Source organism: Notolepis coatsorum (genome assembly GCF_963971535.1).
Source record: "Notolepis coatsorum genome assembly, chromosome: 6".
Classification (NCBI taxonomy): Eukaryota; Metazoa; Chordata; class Actinopteri; order Aulopiformes; family Paralepididae; genus Notolepis; species Notolepis coatsorum.
Genome location: NC_140170.1, coordinates 48,403,092 through 48,421,417, shown reverse-complemented (window position 1 = coordinate 48,421,417; position 18,326 = coordinate 48,403,092). Strand labels below are relative to the sequence as shown.

Below are 18,326 nucleotides of genomic sequence, written 5' to 3'. Positions count from 1 at the left end.
AGACGGGGCCCGCTGTAGCAATGCCAACGCTTTAAAAGATAGGAGTGTGTCACCTTGTTTGTAGAGCTAAATCTATATTATAGCCATGGATACAATACTATGGTCATTGGACAGTGACTTTCTTCCGGTCAAGATGCAAAAAAGATTAATTTTTTCCATGCACATATTTGCGCGTTATCCTGTGGTGAATATAAGTATAATTTCAGAGTGGTCTGGGATGATCCCTGAAAGGCTGAGTAATAGCCTTATATGTCAATTCTACTATAACTGTTGCCGTTTCTTGCCTGGTCTTGCTACTATTCCAAAATCAAATCTATATAGTAGGTATTATGTTTCATCATGAATGCATGAAAGGGGGGCGGGGGGTAATTTTTTGATGCTTTGAGCGTCACCAACGGCATACGTTGTGGAGTAACGTTACACACACACGTTGTGATCGAGGTGAAGACTTGGTTGGATCAACGCAGGATTGATATCATATAGTCCTTACCTTCACTAGGATGTACCCCAAAAAGAATATTCCAATTATCTGATCACGATTCCAAGTATTGGTGTCCATCGTGTCGCCAACATAATCCACCACACATCATGCATCGGCAGCATTTGACGCTTCTCCGCTCGCCCGACAAAGAAAAGTGAGCCCGAAGACATTTGGCTGTTACACAGGCCAAGATACAAGGTTTCAAAGGGTGCTCGATACCGCCATCTAGCTGGATGCGGCCGGTATTGTACTTTGGCGATCTCAGACTCATTCCCTATGATAACACCAACGTCCCTGGAGTGGATGAATAATGAATAAAAATATCGAGAAAAAAAAGGAAAAACTATCCAATAATGACTTTTTACGTTTTTTGGCACCCAAAGTGTTAACAGTCGCTGCTATCTGTGAAATCATCGGCCGTCCGGGCAGTGGGATTTAGCCTCCTATCGGGCTTGGAAAGAGAAGTGGTCTTTAATTGTCATGCAGATTATCACACACACACACATGCAAAGCTGATGTCAACTTTCTGTGGCAAGCTGCCATCTGTAGAGGATCACTCTACGGTTAGCTGTACGTGTTGACGGCGGATTTTCTGGTGGGTTAAAAGAAGGTTGGGATTCCTTTCTCCGTTTTCTGTACATTGGGTAAGTTTTAGCTATTGCTCTATATGCGATAGAATAGAGGTGATCCTTCGAAGATTGTGACCGGCGTCCATAGCGACCTGTAGCAACCGTCTGAACTTCCTGAGCCTGATGGCTTAACTGTACTGTGTTGTGTCTTAACTGTACTGCGTTGTGTCTTAACTGTACTGTGTTGTGTCTTAACTGTACTGCGTTGTGTCTTAACTGTACTGCGTTGTGTCTTAACTGTACCGTGTCGTGTCTTAACTGTACTGTGTTGTGTCTTAACTGTTGTGTCTTAACTGTACCGCGTTGTGTCTTAACTGTACTGTGTTGTGTCTTAACTGCACTGTGTTGTGTCTTAACTGTACTGTGTTGTGTCTTAACTGCACTGTGTTGTGTCTTAACTGTACTGTGTTGTGTCTTAACTGCACTGTGTTGTGTCTTAACTGTACTGTGTTGTGTCTTAACTGTACTGTGTTGTGTCTTAACTGTACTGTGTTGTGTCTTAACTGTACTGCGTTGTGTCTTAACTGTACCGTGTCGTGTCTTAACTGTACTGTGTTGTGTCTTAACTGTACCGCGTTGTGTCTTAACTGTACCGTGTCGTGTCTTAACTGTACTGTGTTGTGTCTTAACTGTACTGTGTTGTGTCTTAACCGTTGTGTCTTAACTGTACTGTGTTGTGTCTTAACAGTTGTGTCTTAACCGTTGTGTCTTAACTGTACTGTGTTGTGTCTTAACTGTACTGTGTTGTGTCTTAACTGTTGTGTCTTAACTGTACCGTGTCGTGTCTTAACTGTACTGTGTTGTGTCTTAACTGTACTGTGTTGTGTCTTAACTGTACTGTGTTGTGTCTTAACTGTACTGTGTTGTGTCTTAACTGTACCGTGTCGTGTCTTAACTGTACTGTGTTGTGTCTTAACTGTACTGTGTTGTGTCTTAACTGTTGTGTCTTAACTGTACCGTGTCGTGTCTTAACTGTACTGTGTTGTGTCTTAACTGTACTGTGTTGTGTCTTAACTGTACTGTGTTGTGTCTTAACTGTACTGTGTTGTGTCTTAACTGTACTGTGTCTTAACTGTACTGTGTTGTGTCTTAACTGTACTGTGTTGTGTCTTAACTGTACTGTGTCTTAACTGTACTGTGTTGTGTCTTAACTGTACTGTGTTGTGTCTTAACTGTTGTGTCTTAACTGTACTGTGTTGTGTCTTAACTGTACTGTGTTGTGTCTTAACTGTACTGTGTTGTGTCTGTAGTTTGCAGATGGTGTTTACCTCGTCCTGCTGATGGGGCTGTTGGAAGGATACTTTGTCCCTCTGCACAACTTCTTCCTTACGCCAGAGAACTTCGATCAAAAGGTACCGTTTTAATCACCTTTGAACCGTTGTAATAATTCATAGTATGCTCATGTGTGTTTTGCTATATAATATATATATATATTTTTTTTATTACGATCGCCTGCTATTTGATTACAATCACCGGTCGTCTGTGACCAAGATGTCTGCGATCGAATACCTTGTCGTTGTGACCCCCCCAATAGTTTGTACTCCAAGGGACTTACCTACTGTATTAGAGGTGCCTCTGTCTATTTATGAAGATATCTATTATTTACTAAGAACTGTAGTATGAATGTTAGAGACATGACGCATAGGGTATTCATTCGCAAAAAAAGGTCTAATGTCAAGTAGGGGTGGGAATCGCCAGAGACCTCGCGATACGATACTATCGCGATACTTGAGCCGCGATACGATAGTATCGCGATACTCGATATATCGCGAATATTGCGATATATGTATATATATTTTATGTCAACATATTTTATCTAATAAAATAAAGTTCAGTCTGTTCATCTCACTTCAATCATTTTTATTGCAGAACATGGTATTTTCTCAAGCAGACAGATGTCAACACTGTAATCTGTGTTGCATGTACCTGACAAACTGAACTGTTTGTATTACACTCATATTCCAACTTAACTGAATGTGTGTGTGTGTGGACTACTGTACTATTACAGGTATTGAAATGAACAATGCAACTTCCTTATACAAAAAAAAAATATATATATATATATATATATTTTTTTATGAATAATTAAATATCGATACTTGGCGTCCCTGTATCGATACAGTATGGCCACGCAAAGTATCACGATACTACTACGTATCGATTTTTTCCCCCACCCCTAATGTCAAGGTCCTCGTTCAGGCCTTTAGGGGTCGATGTGTCGTGTGTATGTATCCAGAACACGTTTGGATACATACATTGTGTCACTCACTCGATTCCCACATATCTGAGAGTGGAATTATTGTGTTTCTCCTTGGAAAAGTGTACAGCCACAGGAGGACTAGATGTTACATTGTTTCTGATGGTACCACCGTGTTCAGGTCTGGTGTTCTTACCAATGTATGCCAGTCCATATGGGCTATTAACCATGTACAGCATATGACATTAGCAGTAGAACATTGCATTACACATTTCATATTGTATGGGTCGTTTCCAGAGGAGACGTGTGGGTGATGGAGGGGGAAGGTCTGCTTCTACACCTGTGTGCAGTTGTTATGTACTGGATCTGTATGAACAATATAAAATGAATGAATGAATGAAAACTTTTATTTAAAATGGACACCACAGCAACATTGCCACAGTCACAGTGGACAGACCAGAGATGTGTTGTTTTGTGTGTTTATAGCACACATGCTAGTTTTCAACACTAGTCCATTGAGGCTTTTCTAAAAGAATTAACAAATCAGAACAAATAGTTACCAGAACAAGAGTCCACGATCAAAATAACAAAACCAGTCCGCATCTACATATGTGAGCACTGCTGCTTTGATTTCAGCCATACCTTATGCCAATGTGTTTTTGATTGCACTCTCTATTGGCCTTGGATTATGGGTGTAAAGGTACACGTATCCGTACCGAACCGAACAGTTTCAGTGTGTACCGTACCGTACCGAATGGCTGTAGTGTGTACCGAACGAATACAACAGTATGTTAACCGCCCACCGGGGGCTGTTTTTTTTCACAATTATTAATTTCTTTTTTTTTTAATCCACTTTTTCTCTTTTTCTATTTTTCTCCCATCCCAATTACCCGCTGTGCCAATTCTCCCCTCCCCTGTCTTGAAAGTTGCTCGCATATGCTGGTCGGTCGTAGGGAGGATAGAAGCCTTGCATCACGTGTCCCCTCCGATACACGAGGAGGCAGCCTGTCACATCTTTTCACCTGCCAGCGCGGACTCTCATTGGCGAGGTGTAACGTGTGGGAGGCTCACACTACCCCCGCCATTTCCTGTCTCTGCTGTGCAGGCGTCCCCCAGCCGACCTGTAGGAGTCGCTGTCCACAACGTCCAGATTACCACCAAATGTGCGTGCGCGTGCTCCTGCTCAAAGAAGTTTGGTACGCCGTGCAACCCTATCCCATGAGCACTGCATGTCTGCTTAAATGCAGGTGATCGGGGTTATCCACTGAAGCCATAGTTAATGACTCTGACCAACCCAACGAACGACCCAACAGGAGTGCAATTATAACGGGCTCACGCACGAACAAGAGCCCTTTAGAGCACAGTTGGCCTGCCTGTTTGGCACTGGGGGGGGGCAGCACCCCTACATTCCATGGGGGTGTTTCATTACCATATATGGTTAATTAGAGGCGGTTCTGTATGCAAATACTTAAAATCGTGCACGAGCGCGGAGCATAGAACAAGTGGCATTTATCAACACAGAGTATTTGCAGATGTGCGTAGGACCCGTGTACGCACGTTTGATAAATCCCCATTTTTCTGTGCGTAGAGACATTCTAAATTCCATGCTTAGGAACAAAAATAGAACACTTTCTACGCATTATTGATAAATGAGGGCCCAGGGAACTCATTTATCAACAATGCTTAGAAAGTGTTCTATTTTCGTTCTTAAGCACAGAATTTAGAATGTCTCTACGCACAGAAAAAAAGATTTATCAACCGTGCGTACACGGGTCCTACGCACATCTGCAAATACTCCATGTTGATAAATACCATTTGTTCTTACCGTCTATGCTTGTGCACGATTATCCATATATGGTCATGAAACACCCCCATGGGATGTGAAATAATGGTCTAACCCGAGCGAACTCTGAGAAACTTCACGAGCGAGATTGATCACCGAGGTCTAACCAACTAATTGAACGTATACAGCATTTCCCGTTGTGAACAATCTTATTTGGAAACATGACACACAGAATAATAGTATTTAGCGTTTTATTTTAAACAATATTTAATCGTATGATTATAGATATTTTTAGATAATAAATAAATCCAATGAAGTTGTCAAGTTCACAGACAACTCCGCTGAGGAGGAGGGAGCGTGTAGACTATCTTCGGTGCGCCGGGAGCCAAGGATGTTGACTGACCCAGTCCTGCTACAGAACCAACACATTGACAGAAATAAATGACAAGCTGACCCGACATTAAGCACTGTAATGACTGAAATGAAATCAATTTCAGCAGGCCAACTCTGCGCTCTACAATGCCTATTGTGCGCTCGTGAGCCCGTACTTCTGGTCAGAGTCATTATGGCTTCAGTGGATAACCCTGATCTGCATTTAAGTGATGTTTTAATTACAGATACCCCAGTAATAACATTACAATTGAATTAAATACAATTAGGCCTGAATGAGTCGTGTTCCTCCCAGCCACCGGCAACGACATTATCAGCCAAAATGCGCATCGCAGATTATCTGTACATTGACCGAGTGGAATCCTGTTCACATTACTGGATTTGTTTATTGATGGAGCTTTGAAAGCTACATGGGTACAGTCTATTGCTCCGATGATGTTGGGTAACCTGGCGTAAAAGCCTCCTGTTATTGATATGGATATTGTATGTAGTTGGGGGGGTTGGGGAAATTACGACATCCAACACTGCGTTTTGCTCCACGCTCCAATGTGGGTCTCAAATTGCGGTACAAATCAAGGAGAATGTGTCTCGGGTATAGCGGACTCTAGTTAATATTATTATGTTCTCTCTCTGCAAATCGACTGCCCTATATCTCTGAAAACATCTGAGCGCACACCGCGAGAAGTATTCCTATTATAGCGCTATGAACCAGGCTGAATTCATTCGGAAATACCTATTCCAAATGCTATTTAGGGTTTGACAATAATTACACTAATGTCACTATTTTACAATGAACTATAGTGAATTACGGGTCATACAGAACACGTCATTGTTGAAACTAATGCATGAAACTGATGAAAGCATAATGCCGTCCGTCTGCAGTCTTCATATTCTACCGCCGGGCGCCAGGTGCGCACAGTCTGAGCTGTGCATAGATATAGCAACAAAGTCAAGCACACGTTCAAGATGATAAGTCCCACACTTTGCTTAGAAATGATTGTACGCACGGGTTATGCACATATCTGAGCGTACGCACCATTGATAAATGAGGGTCCAGGACTTTTCCTCCAAGAGGCTTCATACAATCAGGTCCAGGACTTTTCCTCTAAGAGGCTTCACACAGTCAGGTCCAGGACCTTCTGAATCCTATGCCTGGTCCCTAGAGTCATCTGTTGTGTACAGCCATCCCTCTCCTCTCCACTGGCCTCTGTAGTACTGTGGTATTCTGAACAGGCATTCTGCAGGGACGCCACCGTAGCCTTGTGTTTGGGCCCGGGGCCAGTGGGCACTGCCAAGCTGCCTTGGAGAGCGACTAACACCGCTACAATGCTCGCGTACATGCACGCAAATAGACACAAACACACATCCTCCTGGCCAGACGACATGGGCATCGTCCCCACAGCATCTGTAATCTCCTTTTGCACAGGGAAACACTGGAGTGGCCAGGGGGCTTAGCTCTGTTACTGTGTGTGTGTATGTGTGTGTGTGTGTAAGTAATATAAAAGGGCTTGGGGATCTATTGGTGATAGATAGATGAATGGGGGGGGGGGGGGGGGGGGGGGTGCAGGCAGGCAATGCAAGGCAAGGCAGGGAGAGGAAGCAAGGAGCCAGAGCTCAATGGGTTTGATGTCTTGGTTGAATAGACGTCTACTTAAAGGAATACTCCAACATTTTGGGAAATTAGCTTATTTGCCATCTACCCTGGAGTTAGACAAGAAGATGCATACCTTTTTCTTCTCTGTGCATGCAGTAGGAGTAGGAAGACGCGCACCGTTAGCCTAGCTTAGCGTCAGTCACTGGAAGTAGGTTCCTCCATTAGCCTAGTTCCCAACGTCTTCCTACTCCTACTGCATGCACAGAGAAGAAAAAGGTACGCATCTTCTTGTCTAACTCCAGGGTTCCCAAAATGTTGGAGTGTTGACACATTCTGCGCCAAAAACGTCGTACAACATGATTCAAGGTCATGCTAATTCTGCCATTCCACGGCGTACGACGTTATTGAGATCATATTTCATTTTTTCGCCATGGTATTCAGAATGCCCTCACGGAGCCTGGTCTGATACAGTGGGAGCCTGCACAACTCTGCAACGCTTCAATACTGCCGCCTGGTGGATGATCGGCGAGTTACAACCGGAAATGGATCGAGTCGATCTCCGTGCATCAGGCAAATGGGTCCGGCACTCACATATTGTTGCGGGACTCTAGACACACGTCCGTGTGTAGCGATCGCTGCCATAACGCAATAATCTATATGATTTGGGCGTTTATTATGATTATACAAACCGGAAATGGATCTAGGAGATCGCCGTCAAATAAGTGGGATCTTTTTCCTCCAGTCTCATCGGCGAACGGTAAGAGGACGCTGACGTCATTTTCAGCGCGTTTGTTTATTATTATTATTGCAAACTGCTCTGATCAATATATCACCCATACTACATAAAGCATTTACTGAATTATAAACGACCCCCCCTTCCCCCCGTTCATCCGCGCATGATAAGTCATAACGTTTATGATCATGTACAGTTGACATTTTTAATATAGCGTGTATCGCCAACAAACGGCAATTGATAATCTATATATGCGTTTATGCCTATAACTAGCGTTCTAGGAATTACTGCAGAAAACGATAAAAACATATTTATATTCTAGACTGTATTTTCGTATGAATCTATGAATGAAAAAGTAAAACGTTCCTACATCCTGAAAGATAGATAATCGATGTTGAATGGGCCATAGTAATGTCAATTTAGCAATACAAAGAAGGTAAACATCTCCATAGGCTTAGACTGGTGGCAGTGATCATACATTGATGGATATAAGCGTGGCAGTTAATGTGTTAAGATACATACCTTTTTCTTCTCTGTGCATGCAGTAGGAGTAGGAAGACGCGCACCGTTAGCCTAGCTTAGCGTCAGTCACTGGAAGTAGGTTCGTCCATTAGCCTAGTTCCCAACGTCTTCCTACTCCTACTGCATGCACAGAGAAGAAAAGGGTATGTAACTTAACACATTAACTGCCAGTATGTATCTTCTTGTCTAACTCCAGGGTAGATGGCAAATAAGCTAATTTCCCAAAATGTTGGAGTTTTTTCCTTTTAAGTCTCACTTCCTCTCTCTCCCTCTCTCTGTTAGGAGGTCATGACCATGATGCTTCTCACTAGAGCTTGGCCAATTTAATCAGTTGGCCGATTTTAATCAGCCGATATTCAGACATATCTTTATAGGTGGCCGATAGGCGCTTGGGGTAATTTAGAAATGTTGTCATCACAGTCCAGCAGAGCTCACTCCAACTCTATTGCTTACATGTAGCTCAGTCATTGTTTACATGTAACTCCGTCATTGTTTACATGTAACTCCGTCATAATACTCAGTCGTTGTTTACAATACTCTTAACCCTTTCACTGCCACACGGCAGAAGGTTACCCCTTTACTATCACACTGTCGCCGGTCGTGTGGTTAACCGGCTGTCGTGTGGCAGTGAAAGGGTTAACCTTCTGTGTATTGTCACAGTGAAAGGGTTAACCGTTTGGTAGTGTGGCAGTGAAATGGTTAACAGACTCAGCAGTACCGTCTGCATGAATCTCATAGCTAGCTTGATAGATTAGAAAATACGTGATTTAAAGTTAGTAGAGAGGATCAGATGTTTTTTTCAGTGACTTCACTCATTATTTTTATTTTCTATATATACCTAGATATAAAGATAAGTGCATCATTATTGAAGTTTAAGCTTTTTAGAATAGAATACAGAATAGAACATGCAATGCAAACTAATTTGGTTCCAGCTCAAATATAATTATCTCTGTCAGTACCACTGTCTCTCTCTCTCTGTGTCAGTATCTCTCTCTCTCTCTCTCTCTCTCTCTCTCTCTCTCTCTCTCTCTCTCTCTCTCTCTCTCTCTCTCTGTCAGTACCACTGTCTCTCTCTGTCAGTCTCTCTCTCTATCCCTCTATCTCTCTCTCTGTCAGTCTCTCTCTCTCTCTCTGTCAGTACCACTATATCTCTCTCTGTGTCAGTACCACTATTGCTCTCTCTGTCTCTCTCTGTCAGTACCTCTCTCTCTCTCTCTCTCTCTCTCTCTCTCTCTGTCAGTACCACTGTCTCTCTCTGTCAGTCTCTCTCTATCCCTCTATCTCTCTCTCTCTCTGTCTGTCTGTCTGTCTGTCTGTCTGTCTGTCTGTCTGTCTGTCTGTCTGTCTGTCTGTCTGTCTGTCTCTCTGTCTGTCTCTCTGTCTCTCTGTCTGTCTGTCTGTCAGCACATCACCAAGGTTATCAAGTGGGCACCTCCCTTCACTGGTGTTTCATCAAGTTAGGCCCAGGTCACCATGGGAAGGTTCAGCGTCCATGATATCCACACGCCAACCTTCCTTATGTCAAAAGTAGAACAGTTCCTGATCGACACGCATGCATGCAGGATTTGTTAAAGGTGAGGACACTCGCTGGTAATGGTGAGAGGTGAAAATGACGTGCGCACAGTACTTTTTTAAGGTCATCATAACACATCGTCTACATCCAGCGTGGGTTAGTTACAGTAACGATAGAAAAATGGATAGCCGTAAGAAGTGAGGTTCTGGCAGCGCCGTGGATGAGTGAGGACACGACGGAGTGTTTGTGCAGCTGCTGAAGGCTTATGGTCTTACAGAACACAGCTCGGCTGTGTTTGCCCACAGAGGAAACGGTGGTACAGGGATTGAATTGACCCCGAGTGTATTGTGTTTATTATCGACCTGTTTCCACATTCTCTTATCACTGTGGAGGTTTGTGTGTACCCACACGAATGTAGGCGCGCGCGCGCGCGTGTGTGTGTGTAGATGTGTGTGTGTGTGTGTGTGTGTGTGGAGCGTATATATAGGTGTACTTTTGTGTGCATACACATTTTAATCTTCTGTGTGTGGGTGTGCACATGCATGTTTATTCAGTTCCTCCATTTGCCTTACAGTTGTGTGTGTGTGTGTGTGTGTGTGTGTAGGTCCACAACGTCACCTTCTCCTTCGAGCTGATGCAGGAGGGGGGGCTGGAGAAACCCAAACCGAGACCTGAAGGTAGGACCACAAAAAGCAATCCCTTTATGAAATCTATTCCAGTCCCGACGGAAATGAAATGTCTTCTTCTTTAGATCGTGTTGTCTGTGTGTGTTATTACCAACACACGCATTTTCTCTTTGTAGTAGGTCCGTGTAATGTTCTGTGTAGGTCTGTGCGTTCGTAGGCCTACATGCGATTTTCACTGAAAGAACATTACGATTCCATTGGAACAGAGACACAAAATACCAGAGGGATTTGTAAACTGTTTCTGATAACAAGACGGTTGCTACTTACTTTAGTCCTTTACGGAGATGTGATTTATAGACATGCAGCGGCTTCCACTCTTAAGCCCTTAGACTCTGTTTACCATTCAGCCATTAGATTTATCACCGGTGATAGTTATGGTATACTCACCATTGTATCCTATATAATAAGGTCGGGTGGGCCTCTCTGGCAGAGAGACGTAAGTTGCATTGCAATCTTTTTATCTATAAAGCCATAATTAGAGATTGTCCAAATTATATTAGTTCTTTATTGGAATGGACCACTGGACCCTGTCGTACACAATCCAGTTTTTGGCTTACACTTAGAGTGCCTAGAGTTTGTACTGAACTTGGTAGATCTGCTTTTAGCTTTTTTGCCCCTACATCATACCCTGCAGGAAACACTGAAACTAGACACTCTAGAGTCTAGTGTCTATGGGTCGGTTTAGAACCTTAATGACCAATCAGGTCACCACAATATGTAATTGTTTTTAAATTATTACCTCTGTTTTAATTTTGAGCTATTTTATTCTTTTTAAAAAAAAATTATTATTATTTTTTTTAATGTATTTTAAAATGTGCTCTCAATTATTCTGATTGTCTGATGTCTTTATATTTATGAACACACTGTGACACTTGTGTATGTAACATCTCGACGGCACTGTAAATTAGTTTAATTACTCAGTGTATTATCGAGTATAAATAAAGATTGAATGAATGAATATCTATATATGTAGGCCCACTACTCGTCCCAGTTATGCTGCTGGCCAGTAGTAGTCCTACTGTCTTTATTTATCTGATTAGCACTACACTCAGTAGTACTAATTTGTATATTTTGTACCCAGTTTAACACTATGATCGCCGTGAACGAGTTTTCACGTCATTCCGAGCCATGCTCATTCTGCCGAAGACGCCGTAACTCGTCTTTGATGTCAATATTTCAAAAATCCAAAAATATTTCCTTTCCGGAGCCCTGAGACACAGTGCAAAGCTCCACTCAACTCTCTAGCGGTTCAAGAGCACCATCTGGTGGCCGATCGGCAGATCGCCAGCCGGAAATTAACCTTTGAACCGGTAGTACTCATCTATATGTGGTCCGACCACTCGCTATAGCTCCCGCGACTCCATCTTGAAACACTGGATAATAGATTGCTCGCCCTAACTCAATAAACAACGTTATTTGGACGTATATACTATTATACAACCTGGAAATGGATCGGGCATTTCTACATCCCATAATAGAAAAAAATCTGTTCCACGCTCATCTGCCAGCGGCGCGAGGAAGCCACGGTAAGATTCAGCGTTATTTTCTAACGTCTTCAATACTAACTGATCTGATGAACATGACCCACTCTGGATGAATCATCTAACGTTGCCCACGGAATTATAAACGATCCCCTCGCCCATCCGGTCATCATCAGATGATGCGTAGAAACTTCTAGAACCACGTCCAGTTGAAACTTTTTATCTCGCACAGATTCCTACCAAACTGTATTTGATCATCAATATAATGCATTTGGGGCTATAAATCACGTTCTGAAGAAAGCTGCAGAAAACGATAAAAACATACTTATACTTTAGACCATATTTTAGTATGAATATGTGAATGAAAAAGTTTAACGTTGCTACACCCTGAACAATACATATAGGACATTGAATGGGCCATAATAATGGCAATTTAGCAATAGGATTTAAAAAGTTATAGCCCTGCAAAGAAGGGGAACTTCTCCATAGACAAATAGAGCTGGCGAGGGATGGTAAATTATGAATTTAACCCATGGCGATTAAAGTGTTAACCACCTGTACATATATTGCTGTTGCACTTTACTGCTACATTTGCAATCTGGTTGGATGCCAAACTTATTTCCGTTGTACTGTACTTGTGCTGTACAGTAAAGAGACAATAAAGGAATCTAATCTAATAAATTAAAAAAAAAGTGTTCTGTGTTGAGTGCCAGCTAGCATGCTAGCTAGTTTAGCCAGTTAGCTTGATACCATTATCTACTACAGCAGGGGTTCACAAACCTTTTCAGCTCGAGACCCAAAAGAGAAATTTGGTGTTTCCCCGGGACCCAAACTTACAAAAATACATCATGAATTGCCATAACATACATTTATAAACTACTGATAAAGAACACAACAAACCATGAATTTCAAATGTATATGAAATGTATTTATTTAATTATAAAAGTACATCACCGCAATAATCAGAGTGTAATGTTATGTTGCTCACCACCTCATAACATAATGTACATACTGTAACATTTTGGAACACTTTTAAATGAACAAACATGTTCTACTCTCCTTTCTATTTCTCACCCCTTTTTCAACTCTCCATTTCTTACCCCCTCCTTCCGTCCCTCAACCTTAAACCCCAACATTGAGCAACATTCTGATTAATTTGTACTGACTTATTTAAAAATTCTACTGACCTGACATCATGCTGGAAGGGGTATAATATTTCATCTATGGCACAATGAAATCTAATTTCAACCAGCAGATCTATTTTGGGCTTTGTTTTTGAAAGTGCTATTCTGAGGTCATGCTGAGCATTTAGACTGTTTCTGTATTTGTTTTTCAGGTATGCTAGAGTAGAAAACCCAGATTCACATAAGTATGTGGTGCCAAACTGAATCAACACATCTACAGCTTTTTTATAAAAAGAAAATTATAGAATAATCTTTATTTATTTTTGATTGGCGGCGACCCAATAAGACCTAAGTTTGGGAAACGCTGTACTATAGTAACCATTAGAACACTCCTCTGCTCCTACTGGCTGGAGAGAATAACGGTAACTCTGACACGGCTCTGAATTTATTAACTGTCCAGTTTGTGCCAGAGTGCACTCTGACACTTGGAGTGCCAATATATAAACACACCCCATGTACAACAAATGGAATATTTAGCCTATATCTACGTTTCTTTCTTTTTTTTTGTTAGTTTTTAAATCTCCTACATTCAGAGCCCCGTAGTTTGAAAGGGGCCGACCACTTCCAACACAAATCTCCACGTCAACGGGGAACAACAGGGAGTTGATTTGCTATTAACTTTTCACGATTAACCACATTCAAATGACGCTGCACTAAGATTCCGTCGTGACATCACTAGATACACACGCCACACCTACCTGCAGGCTGTGACATCAAGTATGATGATGTCGATTTTTTTTCACGTCAAATATTCTGGGATCGATCATATTCATAGCATAACATTTTTCTTTCTCATTCCCATTCCTCAAGCTTTTCTTTGCCATACAACATGGCACAGAGCCACAGCTCATTGGTCACATTTAATGATAATCACCTGCTATTTGATTGTTGTTGTTGTTGTTGTTGTTTGCTACCAAGATGTTAAATACCATCAATAAACATCGATTCTTCAATGGTAGGACTTGCTGTAACATGTTTATTCATTCGTTAATAAATTTTTTTATAATAATTTGTCTTTCAGATATAGTGAACTGCGATCTAAAGTCCACCCTGCGAGTCCTCTACAACCTCTTCACCAGGTACAGGAATGTGGAGTGAACATGTCTGCGCGCCGAGGAGATGTGTTACGCGATGGACCACGTGCTAAAGCTTTGATAAACTTTTATTGTTCCGTTTCTGATGGAAATGTTTTGAAGTTTCTTTACGTAACTTCTAAAATATTTTTTATCATCATTTTTTTTTTTATATATATAATCGTCACAAGATGTTTTGTGTGCCCTAAATGAGCGCCTCAGACGAAGAACCGTATAACCATTTCACGTTTTGAAACTTTATTATCTAAATATGGTGAGTGTGATGACTCATAGTTAAAGACAGTAGAGGCTGAGTGCTTTCTGGTGATGTATCACATTCACACTCCCAAGTGATTTGGATTGATCCAAGAAAATAAATAAACGGGAGTTATATGGTTCTTCAGTGCAAGGGTTCAAATATGTATGTACATCTGATATAGATACTCTATATGCCATATATATTTGTGTGGCTCTTACTATGTGCCAGAAGTATTGCTCCACAATCATACATTGTTTATTAACTAAATAAGACCTTGCGTTAAACAATACAGTTACAGAAGTCACCCTAAAGACCCTAGATTTTATGATCTTTTTATATATATATTTTTGGGCATATATTTGATTAGCAAAAACGTGTATCTTTTATCTCTCTGAACAAATGATCCTTGTTAAACTATTTATTGTATATGCATACTTGTGTTTTTCCTACTTGACGTGACTATTTTCAAAATGTTCCTCTCATTCATAAGTGCCTTTATTTAAACGTGCATACTGTCACTATGAAGCTCGCACCATGTCATATGGATAGTGTGATGATAATACATGTGCTTGGTTTTTGCGTGGACCAAGGAACTTTTGAAATATATGACCATAACACGTGAAACACTACAATGGGTGGCTCCAGCCTATCGAGAGGATTGGCCAGACAGGCTTTCCATGCTTTATGAGCCTGTAAAGCACACCTAGTCATGCTTTATGGGTTGGTTGCTAAGCTACCTGTCTATAACCAAGGATCTCCTTAACTATTTTCTAGCTTTCTCTTTTTTTGTTTGGTTTGTTTTGTTTCCTTGTTTTCCCCCCTATATGAATCCTACATTGAAACTAAATGTGTTGGTTATCGAAATATTGAGGGTGCTTCACTGACAAACCAAGGATCTAATTTAAGAACACTCAGGTATTGTTAGTTACATAAAAATACTACATTGTAGCTCGCTAGCCATTGTTATACTATAGTTGATTGAACTGTCAGTGAATCAAGTATGAATGGATGTATTTGTCTGGCCATTTTGGTCAACTTACAGCTTCCAACACTAAATAAAGAATCCATCTGTATCCATCCATTCAATATCATCCATCTATTTTTTTAACCATACTCTTTTAACAATTTCTATTATTCAATAAAGCATTCAATCTCTCAAACTCGATTATGATTGCATTTCTCTCTCTCTCTCAAAAGGAAGTAAAGAAGGAATTTATTTTAGGTCAAATTGTGGGCACATTGGGTTCTAATTTATCCAACTCGCAAAGGGGAAGTGAGGTTTCAATTAAAAACTTAGTTTCTCAGTAAATTGAGAGAAAAACGAACCCTTGGAAAATGATTCTAAATTGGAACTGACCCCGCCACCATAGATTGCCACAGATAGGCAGGACAAGTAGAATGTGAATGAAAAAAGAAGGTATTTTTATTGTATTATTACATTCCACTCTGGCGTGTTGGAATAGGGGAACAGAGAGCTTTTGAGGGGTTTGCAAACAAAAAGCTGCGTGGGAGGGAGGGCGGTCGTGGGGAGAGAGTGTCGTGCGAGTGTAGCCCTTGACTGCGTGGTTTATTAATTATACTCTGTATCGAACCCATTCTTCCCCGTAGACGTCCAGGCGCAGCGAGGTTGATTAAAATTGTGCCGTGGCTCTGTGCTGTAAGCTGCAACTCTTCTCCGTCTCTTGCTCGTGTGGTGGATAACATATTTTAGAGGCTGTGCAGAAGAATATTTACTTTCAGAATAGAATAGAATGATCTTTATTGTCATTGTTACGGTGTTACAACAACATTTAAAATGCAGCCCTAGGTGCTAGCTGTCACACAGTCCTATAGATCATAAAAACACAGTCCTAAACACAGTATTAAATATAAAAACAAGAGTAAGGCATAAATAGACACAACGTAAACATAAACAGGGGGGTGTAAAATATAATTGCACTATCCCTTAGTGTTGTGTGTGGGGGGGGGGGGGGTGTGCAGGGGAGATTGTTGTTAAACATTTTAGCTGAGTTTAGTGCACATATGGCCCTGGGATAAAAACTAAACTTCAGTCTGGTCTGTTTGTCCGGGTGGGCATGACGCTGAAACGCCTGCCCGAGCGCAGCCGTACGAAGTGTTTGTTGCCCGGGTGGTGTGGGTCTTTCAGTATTTTGACTGCTTTCTTAAGACAGCGGGAGTTGTATAGTTCTTCCAGTGAGGGGAGAGGGCAGCCGATAATCTTCTGGGCCGAGTTGAAGACCCTCTGGAGCGCCCTCCTCTCTGCGGCTGTGCAGCTGAGGAACCACACGTTGATGCAGTAGGTGAGGATGCTTTCCACGGAGCAGCGGTAAAAGGACACAAGCAGGTCTTGTCTGAGGTGGTAATTCCTCAGTACTCTCAGGAAGTAGAGTCTCTGCTGTGCCTTCTTCACGATCGCCTTGGTGTTGGTTCTCCAGGTCAGGTCATCTTCCAGGTGGACGCCCAGGAATTTGATGACCGAGACTCTCTGCACGCCTCCCCTGTCGATGTACAGGGGCTGTATGTCGGTCTTCTTCCTCCTGTAGTCCACGATCATCTCCTGGGTTTTTAGCTTCAGCTGCAGGTTGTTGATTTTGCACAGGGCTGACAGCTGCTCTACCTCATCGCGGTACGCGGTCTCGTCACCTATTGAGATGCAGCCCACCACGGTGGTGTCGTCAGCGAACTTGATGATGGTGTTGCTGGGGTGGACTGCGGTGAAGTCGTGGGTGTAAATAGAGTAAAAAAGGGGACTCAGCACACAGCCCTGGGGGGATCCAGTGCTGAGTGGACGATATGGCTGAAATACATTATGATATTTCTACACATTTTATGTATCACAATATTTTTCACTTCGCTATTCTGTATGGCAATTTAGCCTTTTTACATGTTAGACGGTTTCAACTTGACAACATAAACATTCTAAAGGGATCCGGGTTTATTTTGATTGATTGGTTGAAAACTTTATTAACAGATTGCAGAATGGGTACAGTACAGTACAGCTCAATACATACAATTGTTAAGGGGATGCAGACCAGAGAAAGACTTTCATCTTGTTTACATCAGGGTCCCCCATTTTCAATTCATCATAACATACGGTGGGGGGGTGGGTGGGGGGGGGGGGGGTGGGGGACACTGTACACTACATTGGAATACTGACAAAGCCATACTTGGTCATTTACTGTACTACTGGGTTAGGACATTTGTAGGGGCCAGTTTCGAATTGCAGTCTCCCGTAGGTGTTCTTTCCCTGTTGCAATGTTTGCTAATGCAATAACAGGAAATACATTCGGGTCTGTTGAGCAACTGTTCCCTAGCAACAAAATCCCAGTGAAACCGCCTATAGGCCTAAAATATTTGAGCTTATTAAGTGATTAAGTAAAGGTCCATTCTATTCCCCCCGTGAGTTCAACTCTTACATCCTCGTCTGTGTTTACATTCCTCCTGACGCTGACGTCACCCCAGCGGTAGACACGCTGGCCAAACAGCTGACGAACGTTGAACGAAATCACCCGGATAGTTTTGTTGTTGTATTGGGGGATTTTAACCAGGCTCATCTGAGCCGGTCTCTCCCCAGATACAGGCAGCAAGTCACTTGCCCAACTCCGGGAGCTAACACTCTTGATCATTGTTATTGTACAATTCGGCAGGCCTACCATTCTGTCCCCCGTGCTGCACTGGGCAACAGTGATCACCATCTTATCCACCTGATCCCTCGCTACAGGCAGAGATTAAAACTATCAACCTGTAGAGCGGAGCTTCAGAGTGTGGTCCAGTGAGGCGCATGCGAGTGTCTCCGCACCT

General features: G+C 42.1%; 1 protein-coding gene across 1 annotated transcript in view; it reads left to right on the top strand.

The window, feature by feature from the left end:
- The window catches only part of parvaa (parvin, alpha a), a 59,194-nt gene extending 43,509 nt beyond the window's left edge, over positions 1-15,685 (top strand). The window contains exons 11-13 of the mRNA XM_084315548.1: positions 2,361-2,462; positions 10,447-10,519; positions 14,215-15,685. Coding sequence (XP_084171674.1) covers positions 2,361-2,462; positions 10,447-10,519; positions 14,215-14,291 — 252 coding nt within the window. The 3' untranslated portion in view covers positions 14,292-15,685. The remainder of the gene's footprint in view (positions 1-2,360; positions 2,463-10,446; positions 10,520-14,214) is intronic.
- The last annotated feature ends 2,641 nt before the right edge of the window (positions 15,686-18,326 follow it).